The following is a 17,520-nucleotide window of genomic DNA, read 5'->3' on the forward strand; positions in this document are numbered from 1 at the left end:
TTCAAATTAGAAAAATGATTCAAGAGCAGTCACTGACCAATAAAGAGGTAAAAAGCTGCTATTGTACCACCCAAATTGGGGGGAGGGGGGGTTGAGTTTTATTGAGAAATCCTCCATTTTAAAATGGGTAAAACAAGAAATTCTCATCTTATGAGGGCCACACTGGACTTTGTGACATACACCACCTGTGAATGCAGAGTTACAACTAGCCAAATCCATTATGATAGCACATTTCAACAGCATAAAGCCTTAATGTGGTTATCTGACACTACCACTAGCTGTAATTTCTGTCAATCTTCCACAGACTAGATTTGGTAACTCACAAGGGGTTAAACAATGTAAAAAGTTTTTGCTTTTAGCAGCCCATCAATATGCTTTACATTCCAAACACCCATACAAATTATGATCAACAGATTTAATTCTGTTTCTTCAAACTCCATTTTACAGAAATAATCACACTTTTTTGTTGATGAATTTGATGTTATCCTCCAGAATCTCATACCTTATGACCGTACAAGGACCAAACTTGATAGAATTACTATCAAGGACATGAGGAAGAGAAATAATGCAGAATCAGTTCACCTGAAACACTTTTAATGTGCTGCTACAGCACACCATACCATTACATACTGGTACCATTACTGTTACAAAAGGGGCTCAATATGGCACCTGTCAGTGTCCAGGAGAGTCTGAAAGCACAGGATTGGATTCTGCACAGCAGAATGAAGCCTGTCTGTAGGTATACTGGCTACCTTTCTTGATATGCTGTGCTTCAGATCCGCACGTGTGAATGTTCTCCTGGTAAACCCTGTTCATCAGGTAGCCCCGCAACCCGAAATCACAGGGAGTGAGATCAGGTGCTCGCACCAGTCAAGCATTGGGAAAAAAAAAAAATCAGCTGACAATTTGATTGTTTCCAAATGTGTTTTGGAGAAGCAGGTGAACTTCAAGAGAGATGTGCGGTGGGGCCTCATCTTGCATGAAAACTGTTGAGTTCAATGTGTCTCTCTCCCACAGGGTGCGTATGATGTGGCAAAGCAGTTGTAATTTTTTTCTCCTCCTGTTTAGATCAACTAAAAATAAAATGAAACCTCAATAAATTCCTCACTAGCATTTACAATGAAAGAGAAAGAGAGAGAGAGAGAGAGAGAGAGAGAGAGAGAGAGAGAGAGAAGATTACGGATGAAAATGTAAGATACAGAATTTTAAATCTCACTTTAATATTATAGTCAACATTGTATCACAGTTTTGTAGTACTGTTCACATGTAGTATGAACGGTTATTAAAAGTTACATTGAAAGCCCAATGACACAATCATTTTTGTCCATTTTATCTTATTATTATAGTTCACAATAGCTTTGAGTTCTATATCAAGAAAAATAGCATATATTATGTCACTTCACTAAACATGGATATGAAAATACTGCATCTCCTTTTCTTTTCAGTTTCATCTGTACCTAAAAGTGGATTTTTATGATACACATATAGTCTTCTGAGTGAAACCAAATCACTTATTTTCTGTTATGCTAAGAGTAATTTGTCTTATCAAAGTTGAGAGTATGCAATATGAAGGTTCTAAGGAATACAAGATCTTTTTTTATTCCCTCGTTGTTAAAGATATAGTATTCAGCAGTTGGTAACTTCTCTTCATCTTCATAGTTTTATAAAACTGAAGTGCAAGATGCACAGCTGCACTTTTACACATTTCTTTCAAACTGATTGAATTGTACACTAGATCACTGCAATACATGTACACTGCTGAACTTAAACACAAAATATATTTTCTTCCCAACAATAAAGTTAATTTGGTAAAGGCGATGTCTGGTGTTTGTCTGGAAAGATTTCCTGTATCTTGTGAGCTTCTTCTTTAATATATTTAATTTTACCTGCAACAAAATTAACCAATAAGACAAGCAGCTTGCTCAATATGTCAAGTTTAAAAACTTGAAAGAAATTACTCAGTGAGTTAATTTGAAATACGTATACACAAAACAGAGATCAAAGAGCAACTTCATATATTCAACACAATGGACTCGAAAAGCACAGTTGCAGGGGTTGGACAAAATCAGGAAACACCATAATAAATGCATGCTTGAATATAAATGTTAGCCAGGCCATGCCTGCAAGCTGTACTGTTGTTTTTGACCATGAACAGCCCCTGTGCAATGTCCTCAATATATTGCAAGTGTCAGTCATGGTCAGAACAGTGTTCTGTGTAGTTGTGGGTGCATTATGTTGGAGCTAAGTGAAGTTGAATGTAGGCAAATTGTTGGTGCTCGTATGGTGGGTGTTTCCCTAACAAAGGTAACCAAAGTGTTTGGTGTTTCAAAAGGCACCTTAACAAAGGTTTATACTGCAAACAGGGAAAGCAGAAAAAGCAGCATCCGCTAAGTCATAATGTGGACGAAAATGTGTGTCGAGTGATTGTGTCACACAGTCATCAAAGATAATTGTGGCAAAAAACAAGAGGACAACAGATTCAAAAGTCACTGCAAAACTGAATGTCGCACTTGCGAACCCTGTCAGCAACAAAATGACACAAAAGGAACTCCGTAAGCAGGAAATTGCAGGGCAAGCTGGAATTCCAAAATCGCTTATCAGTGATGCAAATGTCCATAATAGGAAAACAGTGCTGAAGTCATAAAACTTGGACTATGGAGCAATGGAAGAATGTCATTTGGTCGTATGTCTTCCTTAACACTGTTCACAATTTCTAGCCAAGTTTAGATCCAAAGAGTGAAACATTGTTGGGTTTGGTAACGATTTTGGCAGACTTATCATGGTATTCCATGGGCCCCATGGTTACTCAGCAAGGTCACAATAGGGACAAGGATTATGTGACCATTTTGGTTTATCAGGTCCAGCCCATGGTACATTGTTTGTTTCCCAGTGCTAATACTGATGCTATGTTTCAAAATGACAGGGGCACCTGTTCACACAGCTCGCATATTCCAGGACTGACTTGTTAAGTACAAGGATGAAATCTTACATCTCCTCTGGCCTCCACAGTCTCCAGATCTCAATATTATTGACCCTTTGTGGCCTACTTCGGAAAGAATTGTGCATCATCACTATCCAGCTCCACCAACATTGCCTGAACTTCTCAATATTTTGCAGGAAGAATGGTATAAGAATCCTGTACTTATCTGTTCCAAGATAACTGGAAGCCATTTTGAATGCCAGCAGTTTCGTGTACCACATTAGCCATGTGTTGCATTTTTGGTGTTTCCATATTTTTGTCAAACCTCTACATACAGATATAAATGAAAACATGTATGAGACTGTATAACCAAGCCATGCAAGAAATATGGGACAATATATAATGTGAGACAAATAGTAAAATACAGACTGCACTCATCACAAAGTTAAGGAGATTTCTGGATCAACTGCAATTTGAATAGTGATTGTGGCATCACAGAAAAGAGAGAGATTACACTTTACATTCGAGTTACACCCAGCATTCGTCTGGAGTGCCTTAACGAAACCAATCCAGATTTTCTATTTACCCATATGTCAGCCACAATATAAATGCTGAATCTTCCAGTGCCATATTTTATTTGTTAAATATCATGTAACTGAAAAATAATCAGCACAGCATAAAAATGTAGTCGAAAAAAAGATACAATGAAACAACACCTCAGACGTAAAAATGTGACAGATTAACAGATTAAACAGCTCTTCTCAGGAAGTTGATTAAATATTTTTAGAGCAAGTGGAGATTTATCCAGAATTCGTAGTGGATCTCTGGTCATCTTTAATGCTGACAAATTAAAAAGTTTATTTGTAGCATGCAAATTCTTTATTTCTATTTCAACATCAGGAGTGTGTGTGGCACATCACTCATGGACAGGATTCTATCCTCTTAAGCAAAAATTTATTACTTTATTTACAGTAAGGACACAAGAATGAGCTCACTGATACAGGTTGGAAAAAAATATTATTATTGTGGTTTCATAGAAACAAAGGTCTTCAGGTCTTAATTTAGCTGGTAATAGTGATGAGGAAGGGGAGAAACAGTGACCTATCTAGTTTGATAAACTGCATGAGTGTTAATAGTGCTGAACATTATGAAGAACTGTTGTTGCTATTAGATAATACCACAAGGAGAAATTATAGCACAGTAGACATGTTCTAGCCTCTTACTGTGACAATTACAGACAGACTGGTGTACAGAAAAGGTTAGCATCCATATCATAAAATAATTTATACAATACTGTTAACCAACGGACAAAAAACTGTAACAAACAATACCCATAACTGAAACCAAGACAGGTTTTGTATATTTTTAGGAACACATTACACTATGAACTTAATTCAGAAATGAAAGCAGGGGTAAAGTTCCCACAGTATCTTCACCATCAAAATCAAACAATCTCACAGGGAAGTTAACACAATAAAATCTCTCTTACAACTCTGAGGTATGTGACTCAGCAAAGTGAAGCTTTTGCATATTAATTTACTCAAGTTCAGTTTTCTAAAAGTAAACGTTAGATTCAAACAATAAATTCTGCCTCTACTTTTGGTCTGCCTGTACTACAACTGTAAAACTATGAATGGCAGTATTACATAATTTATCACTCTCTAACTCACTCTATCCAAATATTTAAAAAAATAAATACAAATAAAAATCTAAGTTTCCTATAATACTCAGAATTAAACATTTTGCCCTCTTACATATAACACAAATAAACAAAATTTACTTCAGTACTTTTTTGTATTTGCACAGAGTGATCAAAACTGGTAGACAAAGCACAATCATAAATTGAATTTTAACCAAACTTTTCCCAGTTACTACTCCACCATTATGTAAACAGAACTTGCTTCCTGCTTCTTCTTACATTTCAGTATTCATATTAATCTTTTTTTGCATGTTTTATGGAAAAAAACAAAAAGGAAAAAAATGTTGCACAATCCTCATGACTTTCAAGGTTTTGTTTTCTTTTTAGCAGAAACCTCTTTCTCAGTACAATACCACCTTTGCAATAGGCATACAAGTTAGCCTTCATTCTCTGTGCAGTTGCATAGAGAACACTGTCTCCAATTGTTAACTGGACAATGCTCCTTGTCTACGTTGTTCAGTATGTCGGCATGCCTCTAAGGGTCATCTCACGCTTAAACGATACAGACACACACTGTCACTTTATGCCAAAAAGATTTCTCAGCATCATCATTTCTCTCCTCTTACCTCTCTTCACTTGGTGGTATTCTACAAGGGAAGTTCAATAAGTAATGCAACACATTTTTTTCTCCGCCAATTTCAGTTGAAAAATGTGAAATCAGTTGTGGGACAGTGCGGAATATTTTTGCTTCAGCCCCTACAGTTTCACGATTTTCTAATAGGTGACGGCAGTATATGTAGCCTTCAAAATAGTGTCTATAACGGAAGTGCATTCCAAGCAGAGAGCAATCATCAAGTTTCTTTTGGCAGAAAACCAGAGCATCGCAGATATCCGCAGGAGCTTTCAGAATGTTTACAGGGATCTGGCAGTAAATAAAAGCACAGTGAGTCATTGGACGAGGTGTCCGTCGTCATTGCAACAAGGTCGTGGAAACATGTCCGATCTCCCATGTACCAGCCAGCTGCACACAGCTGAGACTCCTGCAATGTTGGAACGTGTGGACACACTCATTTGAGGTGATCAACGGATCACAATCAGACACCCCACTGCACAAGTAGACATCTGTGTTGGTAATGTCAACACACTTGTCCACCACTTAGGGTACTCAAAGATGTGTGCCTGCCGCATTCCTCGCCACCGAACAGAAGACCGTAAAGAGCATTGAAGGACAACGTGTGTGAAGTTTCTTGTGCATTATGTGGCTGATTGTGATAATTTTTTGTGGATCACCATCACAGATGATGAAACATATGTTTATCACTTTGAACCAGAAACAAAATGGCAGTCCATAGAGTGGTGCCACACCATCTATCCTCAGAAAGAAAAAGTTCAAAGCTGCATCTCAGCTGATAAAGTCATGGTGGTGGTCTTCTGGGACTCTGAAGGGTATTATTTTGTTTGATGTCCTACCTCAAGGCGCAACAATTAACTCTGATGTTTATTGGACTACTCTCAGGAAATAGAAGAAATCACTTCAGCATGTTCATCACCACAAAAATGGAAATTAACAAATCTTTCTTCATGACAATGCAAGGCCTCACATAAGTCTGTGCACCTGAGAGGAGCCCACAAAACTTCATGGAACTGTTCTTCTGAATCCACCCTACAGCCACACTCTTGCACCTCCTGACTCATCTGTTTGTCCCAATGAAGGATGCCCTCTGTGACAAGCAGTACATGGACAATGGGGAGGTTACTGATATAGCAAGATGGCTCTCACATCAACTGGTAGAGTGTTACCATGCGGGCATACAAGCCCTTCCAGTAAGCTGGTGTAAAACCATCTCATTGAACGAAGATATGTTGAAAAATATGGTTTTGTGGCCAGAAGAGTGGGGAATAACATGGTATATTGTAATTGTGAATAAAAACCAACCTTCTTCCAGGAAAAAAATGTGTTGCATTGGTTACTGAACGCCACTCGTACGTGTAGTAGTTTTCTTTTTGGCTTATGGTACTAATACATTCTCAGCACGATGGTGCCAGGTACTAAGGGAAGCGTGAGAAGGTATCTGCCCAGGAGTTGATGCAGCACTTACTTGATCAAGTCACTCAAATGTGTGAGCAGATAATTTAGAGTTGCATAAGGAGTTAGAGAGGTTACGGGAGGAGAGAAGGGAACAGTACCCTCAAAGTGTGTGTCTATCCATACCACATGCTAGCACCACCAGATTAATGACTCCTTTACTGGGTAATTCAAGGGAAGATGTTTTGGCAGTCCATAGACAAATTACACACAGCTGCAAAGTTAGAAGGATAGAACAATTAGCAATGGTTGACCATGGATCTATCAGTGTAAACAGGGGATGCAAGGGCATATGTTATGAGCCATAAAAGATTACGGGATGCTCGTTCCTTCCAGGACTTTTGAGAAGAGTTACTGGAACACTACAGGAGGAAAAAATATGTCTTGTTAGTATAGGGAACAGCTAAATAGTGTATCCAGAAAGAAGGGAAGACCATAGAAAATTTTGTGGACAGAATTAGGCGACTTAGAATTAATCCCTATGAGCTTACAGACAATGACAGTGTTAATAAAATCATTCTACAGGAAGCATAACAAGGACTCTGGCCACACTGATGTGGGGTTTGCCAGCTGAAGTTTCCTGTAGGGTATGAGTTTTGACTTACTGTGTTATTTCCTGTTGGATCATAGGGCAGTAGTAGTGACCTCCCATCTGGTTCTGTTGGCATCCAAACATTTCACTTCACTTCATTCCACGTTTTGCCAGCTTTCAGAGCTAGTTCTTTCACCACCTTCTCCAGGTTGTCTTCATGCAGCTATATCTACGTGTTCCTTGTGGGTTCCAAACAAGTACTGCCTTTTCAATAGCATCAGTTTTTTGTACTGTGTGACCAATCCATCTCCATTTACTTTCCTTTGTTTGCTCACAGGCTGATCACTAGTTTGTTATCTCCCACGATTGATATTTTATCTGGCCAGCTAACATTTATACTCTGCCAAACACAGCAGTTAATGAAGACTTATAGCTGGTTTATAACTGTGTTTGTCACCTACCATGTTTTTCAGCTGTACAGGACTCACTCACTTTAAGTTGCTATTGAACGGTCACAACTTGGTTTGTCTCGCGGTATTATGACAGACAAGGTGTAGCTGGCTAAAGGCTCTATTTGCCTTCCATAACCGATTCTTTACACCCTACACTGGCCCTCCACCCTTCCAGATGGTACTTGCTAGGTATACAAAGGGGTCTACTTGTTCCAGTTCCTCTGTACGCTGTTAGCTACCAACAGCATCCACACGCATATAGTACAGTTACAGGATGTGCTGCACAGCTAACACAAAGTTAAAGGAAGTTCGCTATTTAGGGTATATTTTTGGTTGGGGGGGGGGGGGGGGGGGTTTGAACAGAGACCCAGCTCATATAAGATGTGCAGTAATTTCTTACTCCTAATATGGAAAAAGAGTTGCAGTCCCTTTTAAGTATGGCTAACTATTACAGAAAATTTGTGCCAAAATTTGCATAAGTACCATGACCCCTCACAAATCTTCTGAAAAAGTGGATAAAGTTTTACTGAACACAGGATTGCAAAAAAGCTTTTGTGTGGTTGAAAGACTTATTGGCCACTGATGCCAGTCAAGCTTTTCTCTATCACCAGAAGCAGTTCATACTGTCATGTAATGCTGACATGTGATGTTGACCACGGATCTGTCAGTGTAAACAGGGAATGCAAGGGCATATGTTATGAGCCATAAGAAGTTACAAGATGCTTGTTCCTTCCAGGTTTTTCGAAAAGGGTTACTGCAGCACTACAGGAGGAAAAAATATGTCTAGGTAGTATAAGGAACTTGATGGGTATTAAGTAAAGAAGTAGATGGAGCAGAGCACCCAATGCCTACACTTCCAGGTAGCTATGGAAGGTGAAGAAGAGTTATTCTACAAAAAGAAGATGCAGAGCCTGATTTATGGTATCGCATATTCCTGTTGTATGGCAGTTGCTTCAACGTAGTAATGGATCAAGCAGCATTACAGCAGGTTATGGGCCTGAAAGATCAGACTAGCTGCAAACCTGCTGCACATTAAGGCTTAGTGACAGTGACTTTGACTTTGAAGTTATACACAGCCTGAAGAAAGCTCGAGGTAATGCTGTTGGCCCCAGTCAGAAAGGAGATGCAATTTAAGATGTTGACATTTCTGCAGATGAATGGTGAAAGGCAGAGGGTGCTGACCCAGACTGTCAGCAGTTAGCAATCAAAACACATTTCCGTGCTGATGACTGGAAATTCTATATTTAAAAAAAAGTGATGATGATGTAGAGCAACACCAACATGTTTGCAGGACTAAGTATGGAGACAGGCCACCTATTCTATCCTGGCAGGACATGGAGGACAATGAACTACAAAGGGACACATTGCGGAGAACTACTGGTGGTGGACACAAAAGTGGAAAGTGGAGCAACATGTGTATAAGCTGAGCACAAGGAGCAGAGCTTAGCCACAAGTGGGAACCATTGCAGAAATTGCTGAAGGACAGCCCATATGACTGGCATGGATATCTTCAGTCCTTTGCACAAACACCAATTCTCATGCTGTCATACCAAATTAACAGGCAGATCAGTAGCTCATGCAGCATTGAACCAATTTTATACCTGAACTGATGAAGCTCCGGCAAATTTGGAAGTTATGGATGAGCGCACTGCACCCACAGGCTAATGTAAGAACAGAGCCCAAGGCCAGAAGTAAAATGTTGAGTTACTATGTGAACAGTCATCACAGTGACAGATGTTTACAGTATCATATATAGTAGCAGCTTACAACTCAAAGATCCAAGAGAGTACTGGACTGTCACTATGAGATGTTGACTGTGGGTGGAGAATGGCATCCCCTTTAAAGTTATGCAAACCACCTCCTGACAAAGATGTGCCAAAGAAATGTGCAGAAAGGTTTAGAAATGTTTGGTATCAGGTGTGGACACAAATATCAAAGCTCTATAGCTGCAAGAAATTGAACAAAAATGCAAAAAGAAACTACCTAAGTTCTGAATTGAGCAGTAGGTAATGATAACCAACCCTTATACTCCTAATGGTAAAACAAATAAATGGATTATACATTATCAGGTGGTCAAGAACATGTCCCAGGTCAATGTGAAATTACAGCTTCTGATATGTACCACTGTGTTGCAGGTGGAGAGATTGCGTCCGTTCAGAGATATCCCAGAAGCTCTGCCAAAGTTGCCAGCAGCCTCCTCGAAAGACAGGAGGGAGATGGTAGGAGGTACAGGTAAGAAGAGTAAGACCCAGCAAAGTCAGCAAATTCCACCTGCAGCAGTAGTAGCCCCTCCACATGAGGTTGTGAAGTAAGCCATCACCGATGTGGGAAGATACTGACTGCAAATTTCAACTTTTACAGGAATTACAATGCCGAACACCACCTATTCTCTGCTTTACTACCTGATCTTCCTCTGAAGATCCTGTCCAATGAAAACCTAACATGCCTAAACACCACTTTGTACTCAACACTTCTCACCTCCATAGACCAAACGACAACAGCACAGAATAACCTAATTTCAATGGAACAGCTACTGGGACATGTAAGGCAATATCACAGAGAGTATCAGAAGCAACTCTTTACATTATGAACTTCTAATTCGACTATCTGCCTGACAAAAACAGTGAAGCACCTACCAGAGGAGAAGGAAATGAAATGTAACTTCATGAGTTGGGGTGAGTATGTATATAATTTTATTTCAATACTCACAGATTCAACTTAATTTTACAAAGAACTTGGCAGTAAGACCCCATTTATTAGCATGACATTGCATCCCCTCTAGCCTGTGTGCTCTAATTTGGCTGGGCATTTATCATAAAGCCTCCCCTGAGGCAAGTTGACCCCACAATTCTTAGCTGGTCATTGATATCCTGGATACTGGCACTAGGATACAGTTGACATCCAAGCTAGTTACACAAGTGGTCTATCAGGGACATAGTTGGGTAGATCTTGATGGTCACAAGAATACATCAACATTATGTAAACAGTTTATAGAAACATGTGCCATATGCAGAAGAACATAGTCTGTTAAAAAATGGCACCACAGTACTGTTGCACGAGAGGTAACATGAGGAGAAAGTGTGCCCGATGCACCAGTGTGCCATCATTCACTATCAGATACAACCTGCAGTTATTATTTATACTCTGGTCAAACTATTATATGCAGGGCATGGGGGGAAAAAAAAAAAGGTGAAGCACCCGAAAGATGTGGTTGAATGTCAGTATAACATTGTACATGGACACACCATCAGAGGGTATGTAAGGGGTTACAGCTACAAATCTCTGTGGTGGGTAGAATGACTACCAGAGTGCATAAGTGCATTGTGTGTTTGGTGATGTCACCAAACCTAGTAGGGTACTGTAGTGCTATCACTATTTTTTAGGCACTACTCCAGAAACTAGCAGACCAGTCACAGCTGTTGAAGACAGCTGGACAGTGATAAACTGTTGACATGCTGGTTGCATCAACAAGGCTGTTTATACAGCATGGGGTGAACAAACCAAACACCACAATAACGCAATGCAGCGGTAAAAATGGAGCTCTTGCAGGACGAATCGAGCTGTTTCCACATGGCCAGGCCCCAGATTTTTTGTCCAGAGTGTGATTAGAAACAGTGTGTTTGCACAACAAGTGCACTGCGAACCAGTATAAATAGCCATTAATTTTAGCAGAGGAGAGCAGTCCACCCAGCACTTACAGGGATGAGGGGCCCCGTCAGATGACTGAGTGATATGGGACAGCACACAGCTGCTAAAATCTTAGCCTCCACTGCCGCACCTTCTGCTAGTGCTGAGTCTTCCTCCTTAGACTTTGTACTTCTCTACATGTGGGCCGTCTCCTGGCCCACTCCTATAGCAGTCAGACTCCTGCCCTGGAGGGCAGTGGAAAGGACCAGGACAGCAGAGCCACCTACTCTTCGTGCCCGTACAGACACCTAGGCACTACGCACTGTCACTTGCAAGGATGAGATCCACCACCAGGAACTGGCTTCCGCTGCAAGCAACATGACAGTCTTTGGCACCACCAGTTCCATCTGTGTGCAGCTGTGTCCCTGTAACTCGGGTGTACATGGCTGCATAAGTTTCTGCAGGCAGCATTCTTGGATGCCACTGTCACTACTTGGTAGCCATCAGCTCGCTGCTGCCACATGCCATTCTTGCCAGATACTGTGAGGGGACGTGGCTGCTGCCTCCACTGAGACCCCAAAAAGTATAGTTGCACGAGTATTAATAATATGTTTTAACTTTTGATGCTGTCTAACTAAGCTACCAGTTGCATGCTCCCACATCCTAGCACACCCCAGAAAGCTGCAGTATGTGCAGAGTGTGAACAGCATCAGATGTCGGACTATAACTGAAGGACAGTGAGACCATATTTTCAGCACCTAACAGAGTTTTAAAGGAGCCTCACTGTGGGTCTTCATTCGACCAGCTTGTTGTATCATGCAGTATCCAGATTTGTGGGGCATTCGAATGTGACAGTATACATACTTATTGTCAAGGTTATGAGTGACCATGTCTGACCACCACTGTGGAGCATCACTGTATTGTGCACTAAGTACACTGTAATCCTTTCACATCTGCACCTGCCATCTGAGAACAATTAATAAACTCCCTGCAACAGTCTGTGGCAATCTGCAACATTGGTCAGAGACTAACAGGAACCGGACTAGGGAATTATTGTCCCATGCATAGTCTGCATTAACAAAATACCACAAACAGTTGTTCTGGAGTTGTGCTGTGACTGAGAAGCATGGACTGCTAATGAATAGCATTGCATCATGTTCAACTGTGAAGCACAGTTCTGTACTACCTTTGATGAAAGTCATCTGCGACCTGGGGAGAGGTCCCATTCTTGATGTTTTGGAGAGGCACAGTGGTGTTCCTTGTGGCATCGTGGTTTGTGAAGCCTGCTTGTAAGGAGCTTGAAGGAGCTAACGATTCACTGTGTGTGTGTGTGTGTGTGTGTGTGTGTGTGTGTGTGTGTGTGTGTGTGTGTGTTTGTTTTCAGAGAGTTACAGGTTCAAATGCAGCATGGGATACAGGGCAGTGAATTCTCCACAGTGGGGAGGAACATGATGATGCAGGTCGGAGTAAGTGCTCATTGCCATACTTATGCTACTTGCAATAATCAGTTGGCACAGCAATTCGCCATTGTTCTGCACTGTTACATTGGTGTCAGTATGTTCACTCAGTCACTAACCAGGGATGTTACAAAAACGAAGTTGCTTCTGCAGTGCTGCAGGGGAGCTACGTGACCCCATTTCATCCAATTTAAACATTTTCTCATGTGAGAATACTGCATCACCTGCCTTAATGGTGTTCTGATGGCAAGTGGGATACATTGTTTGTGTGTACTGCAAGTCATCATTCCACGTGAAATTTTTCCACACTTGAAGTGCTCAATGGCGGTAGTCCTGAACCCATGCAAATATGCCTATGGACTGTGGTACACAATGAATAAAAGTAAATGTGCTGGTAGGTGGCATCTGAACCACACAGCGAAGTCGATATTTTATATGAAATGCCACTGACAAGTATTGAAATGACTGTACTGTACACTGTGTGTCCTCTGTTACAGTCTGTGACAGCTGACAATAATTCCTGTTAACAACATTCTGTTGAAAATCCAGGTTGACTCTGGTGATGAGAGTTTTCTCCAACTTTAAGTACTCATCATTTAGCCTTGCCATGATGGCATGTAAAGAGCTCAATGCCCGGTCATCATCAGAGACCGAGTGCCCCATTTATCTGGCATCCATATCAAATCACAATTAAATGCACTGATATTTTATTTCTTGTCATCCTTGCCTGCTGAGCAAACAGTGAATACTAGCACTAATTATTACACTTGTCTTGGCTGCTAAAATATATTGTTCTCGGTTTTCACTTCTCATGACTTGTTTCAGTGCCACCATCATCAAATCTGTGATATAAAATTGCAACATAAGAAAAATTTGAGAAAAGATCACTACAATGGCATAGTGAAGCTGACAATGGGAATCTGTACTATTTGTCACAAAGATGATGATTTTATTTCATGCACAATATGTTTCGAGCTTTGTGCCTGTCTGCAGGTGGGTTACATTCAATTACATGTTTCCACACTCAATGCTGAAGATCACTGTTCAGATAAAAAACAAATAATGTGATGATGAGTACATAGGCACAAGTGGAATAATTGGAAGTTGATAAGTGACATGTGTTGTACAATAGTTTAGTAGTTAAATACAGATGGTGTTAAAGTGGAAACAACATGGATACTCCAGATGAACATAAGTACTATAATGCTTTACAACACACTTTGCTACTATAATGCTTTACAACACACTTTGCTCATCAACTTCCAATTGTTTCAGTTGTATCTGTTTATTCATCCTCACATTATTAGTTTTTTATTTAAACAGTGATCTCCAACACTGAGCATGGAAGCATTTCATTGTATGTATACCACCGGAAGATGGGCACAACCCCAAAACCAGTCATACATTAAATAAAATTATATATTATGACTGGTAGAAGTCATTATCCTACATCCTATAAAGGAACAGTCATTGAGTTCAACTGCATCCATTATGGATAAAAATCACTTAAAGGGGTTCCTATTTTGGCTTAAGTGCCAACACTCAACATGTTCTGTGAGAAAGACAAAGTTTTGATACAACTTTATCAGTTCATCCATGCAATTTAAAATCAAACAGTGGTTCAGAGCACAACTTCAACTTTCTGCATCCTATGTTCAAATCCAATCTAGTGCTGGTTCTTTGTTCTTCCTTTTGTTGTTGCATAAGTATGCAACATCAATATTTTTTGTGACATCAAGAAATACAATGGAATTATTGATAAAAGAAATAAGCATTTTAAATCTTATTAAAAATATATTTTATCATTGCAAATCTTATATAAATCTCATAACTAAGAATAATTAAAAATGAAATGTAAATCCTAATATTTCGATTTTTGCTTTGTTTTTTTATCTTTTAAGGAAACCAATGCATAAAAAAATCAAAGCATAAAAATTCAGAGCACCAAGGGCAATGTACGAAGTCTCAGTCACATTTTTTTTGGTGTGAATATCATTAGTAAAAGCAACATCATTAATTTTGCTAAATAGCTTTCAATATGGCACTAATTTCATGGCAAACTAAGCATATCCAAGCATTTTCTCAAAAGCAGGAGTTTGCAACTGATTGTTAATGAAGGTGCTTATTTTCGTTGCATCACTTCTTCTTGTGATTTCTCTTCACTGTGCAATGAAAATAGGACACTCCTGTAATCAGCAAATGTATTCTTCACATGGCAGTAAAAATGTAAGTTGCAGGGTTCACAGAAAGGCATACTCTTTGGCAGAATTACTTTTAATGAACATGTTGGTATTCAGATTTCACTGACAAAACAGGTCATAATGTGAGGAGGTATCACTTTGCTCATCCCAGGAGCCAATAACGTATAGAAACGGCTCCATTTTTTACTGAATGTCATGAAACTTTGTCCAAAAACCAATGATAGGTGTCTTTTTTTGTTTTGTTTTAGGGCGCAAAAACAACTACGATCATGCGTGCCCATGTCAGAACCTGAAAACATTAATGCCAAAAAGGAGTCAACTGAATATTTCTATTATTCTTAAAAAAATTATCAGCTGCACTGTTTTTTTTTTTTTTTTATTAAATTAACTTCTTGACTAGGTTTGGCAAATAAATTTACCATCCTCAGAAGATCATACAATTAGGCTTGAATCAGAAAGCAATCATCAGGCAAACGCTGGACAATGGAGTCCTACAAAAATGGGTATAAAATAAGAATTAAGTGATAACCAGGGTTGGATCACAATTAACAGCTGATTAAAAACAAGAAGCGTACAGTGAAAACAGAATATAAACGTACCTTTGTTACAATTTTTACATAGTACTGTCAATCAGTTAAAAAGAAATGTAAAAAATGCGAAGATGTGGTGACCAAAAACAACTTCGTATCATAAGCAAAATATTGAAATACCATGAGACACACTACAATTAGCCCTCACAGACTGATAAGAGATTTCACTCTACTATAAAAGATGAGAAGCAACAAGCACTAGTGTGCCTAAAAGCTTACGAAAACTAAGCACAATAAGGACGCTTGTATCTTTACTATAAGTCAAACAAAACAGAACATCAGTCTTAAAAAGAAATGAAACACCATTATGACCTTACATCATGTGCTAATCAAGTGTATAAATTTATACACAAAAATAACATATCTGGTGAAAAGGGGGCTAAGAATTGGTACAATGACCAAGTTTATTTAATAATCAGCTGACAGTGGTGCCATGGGCCGATGGAGGAGTGGTGCTACATTGAACTTTCATGTATTTTTATGCAGAGACCGGCCGAACAGCAAGTGCGAGATTCCACTGCATTTTTACAAGTTGCCTTTCTGTTTAGGACCTCTACCCACAGCTCTTGGGACCAATGGCCTTTGTAGTCAGGTCCCTTCAACCTCCAAAAACCAACCAACCAAAGCTCTTATAAATAACAGCTGCAGTATAACACATTTACATTAGTACCTTAAAACCTTGTCAAGAAGTTAATAAAAAAAATTGTGCAGCTGACGACTGATTATTTCTATTCTTAAAATGTGCTTCACAGCAGCTGATTGACAGCCATGAATAAAATTTTAAAATGAGTTAAAAGCAACTACACAGTAAGCCCAATCGATGGAAGAAAAGAGACCTAACAACAAGGACTTCCTCTTGGAGAAATGTCCACAAAATATGCCATACAGACAACAATGGTCCCGAACTAAAGATTAAATGCCCTTCACCATATTGATATGATGGTTAAAAAGTGAAACGTGGTCAACAGCCCACGTGGCATTCGCTAAAATGGCCAGTAACTCAGGCGGCTAACATATATAAGAACCTAAGCGGTTAAGAGAAGGGCATTTGGTCTGGAGATGGTGAACTGTCAAACGTTGATGACAATTAGCAAAAGTAAGACCAGTGGTGACGCTAACGTGACACAAGCTGCTGACAGACAGCAACATGGAGCTCATTGGTTAGGGTAGGTTAGGTTAGTGTTGTTTAACGTCCCGTCGACAACGAGGTCATTAGAGACGGAGCGCAAGCTCGGGTTAGGGAAGGATGGAGAAGGAAATCGGCCGTGCCCTTTCAAAGGAACCATCCCGGCATTTGCCTGAAACGATTTAGGGAAATCACGGAAAACCTAAATCAGGATGGCTGGAGACGGGATTGAACCGTCGTCCTCCCGAATGCGAGTCCAGTGTGCTAACCACTGCGCCACCACGCTCGGTGGAGCTCATTGGAATGAATGGAAGAACTAGCAGGCAGAGATTGCAAGACTGCAACCTTGGCAGCAGCAGCAGCAGCAGCAGCAGCAGCAGTCTTATTTCCCCATCAGACAACGTGACCAGGAACCTAGAAACATCACAGTGGTTCCCTCAAGATTGAGCAATTAGAAGCTTTCTTGGATCCACTGCACTAAGGGATGGATTGCGTATAGCACACACATGCTCTGAAGGATACTGAGAGAATCTGAGCAGATGACTTAACTGAAAAGCCTGTGTCATAAGATGTGCTGCATGCCCTGAGTGCTACTGTAAATACTGAGCAGTGTTCTGAAAGCTGGTACCAAAAATTCTTGGTGCCAATGATGAAGGCACACCTGACACCATGGTCAGTCAGAGCCGTCAGTTTACACAAAGGTACTATCGCAAAGTTCCGTGCACAGGTCAACAAACTTACAGTGATAGATTGGATCTGGAGTAGTTTCCTTGTGAAACAAATGAAGTCAAAGGTGAAAACGGGCCGTTGCATGAAGCCACGGTGGTGAAGGGTTCACATCCACTGGGAGAGTGGCAGGTAGCGTGAAGTTAAGCTGCTGGCGCAATAGT

The 17,520-nt window shown here is 40.1% G+C and overlaps 1 protein-coding gene across 2 annotated transcripts in view; it reads right to left on the bottom strand.

The window, feature by feature from the left end:
• Nucleotides 1-1,203: 1,203 nt before the first annotated feature.
• Nucleotides 1,204-17,520, bottom strand: part of LOC124555031 (PRA1 family protein 3) — a 75,707-nt gene continuing 59,390 nt past the window's right edge. For both annotated transcript variants that reach the window (XM_047128790.1, XM_047128792.1), the window contains one exon: nt 1,204-1,886. In XM_047128790.1, coding sequence (XP_046984746.1) covers nt 1,801-1,886 — 86 coding nt within the window. In that variant the 3' untranslated portion in view covers nt 1,204-1,800. The remainder of the gene's footprint in view (nt 1,887-17,520) is intronic.

The sequence above is a fragment of the Schistocerca americana genome, chromosome X (genome assembly GCF_021461395.2).
Source record: "Schistocerca americana isolate TAMUIC-IGC-003095 chromosome X, iqSchAmer2.1, whole genome shotgun sequence".
Lineage (NCBI taxonomy): Eukaryota > Metazoa > Arthropoda > Insecta > Orthoptera > Acrididae > Schistocerca > Schistocerca americana.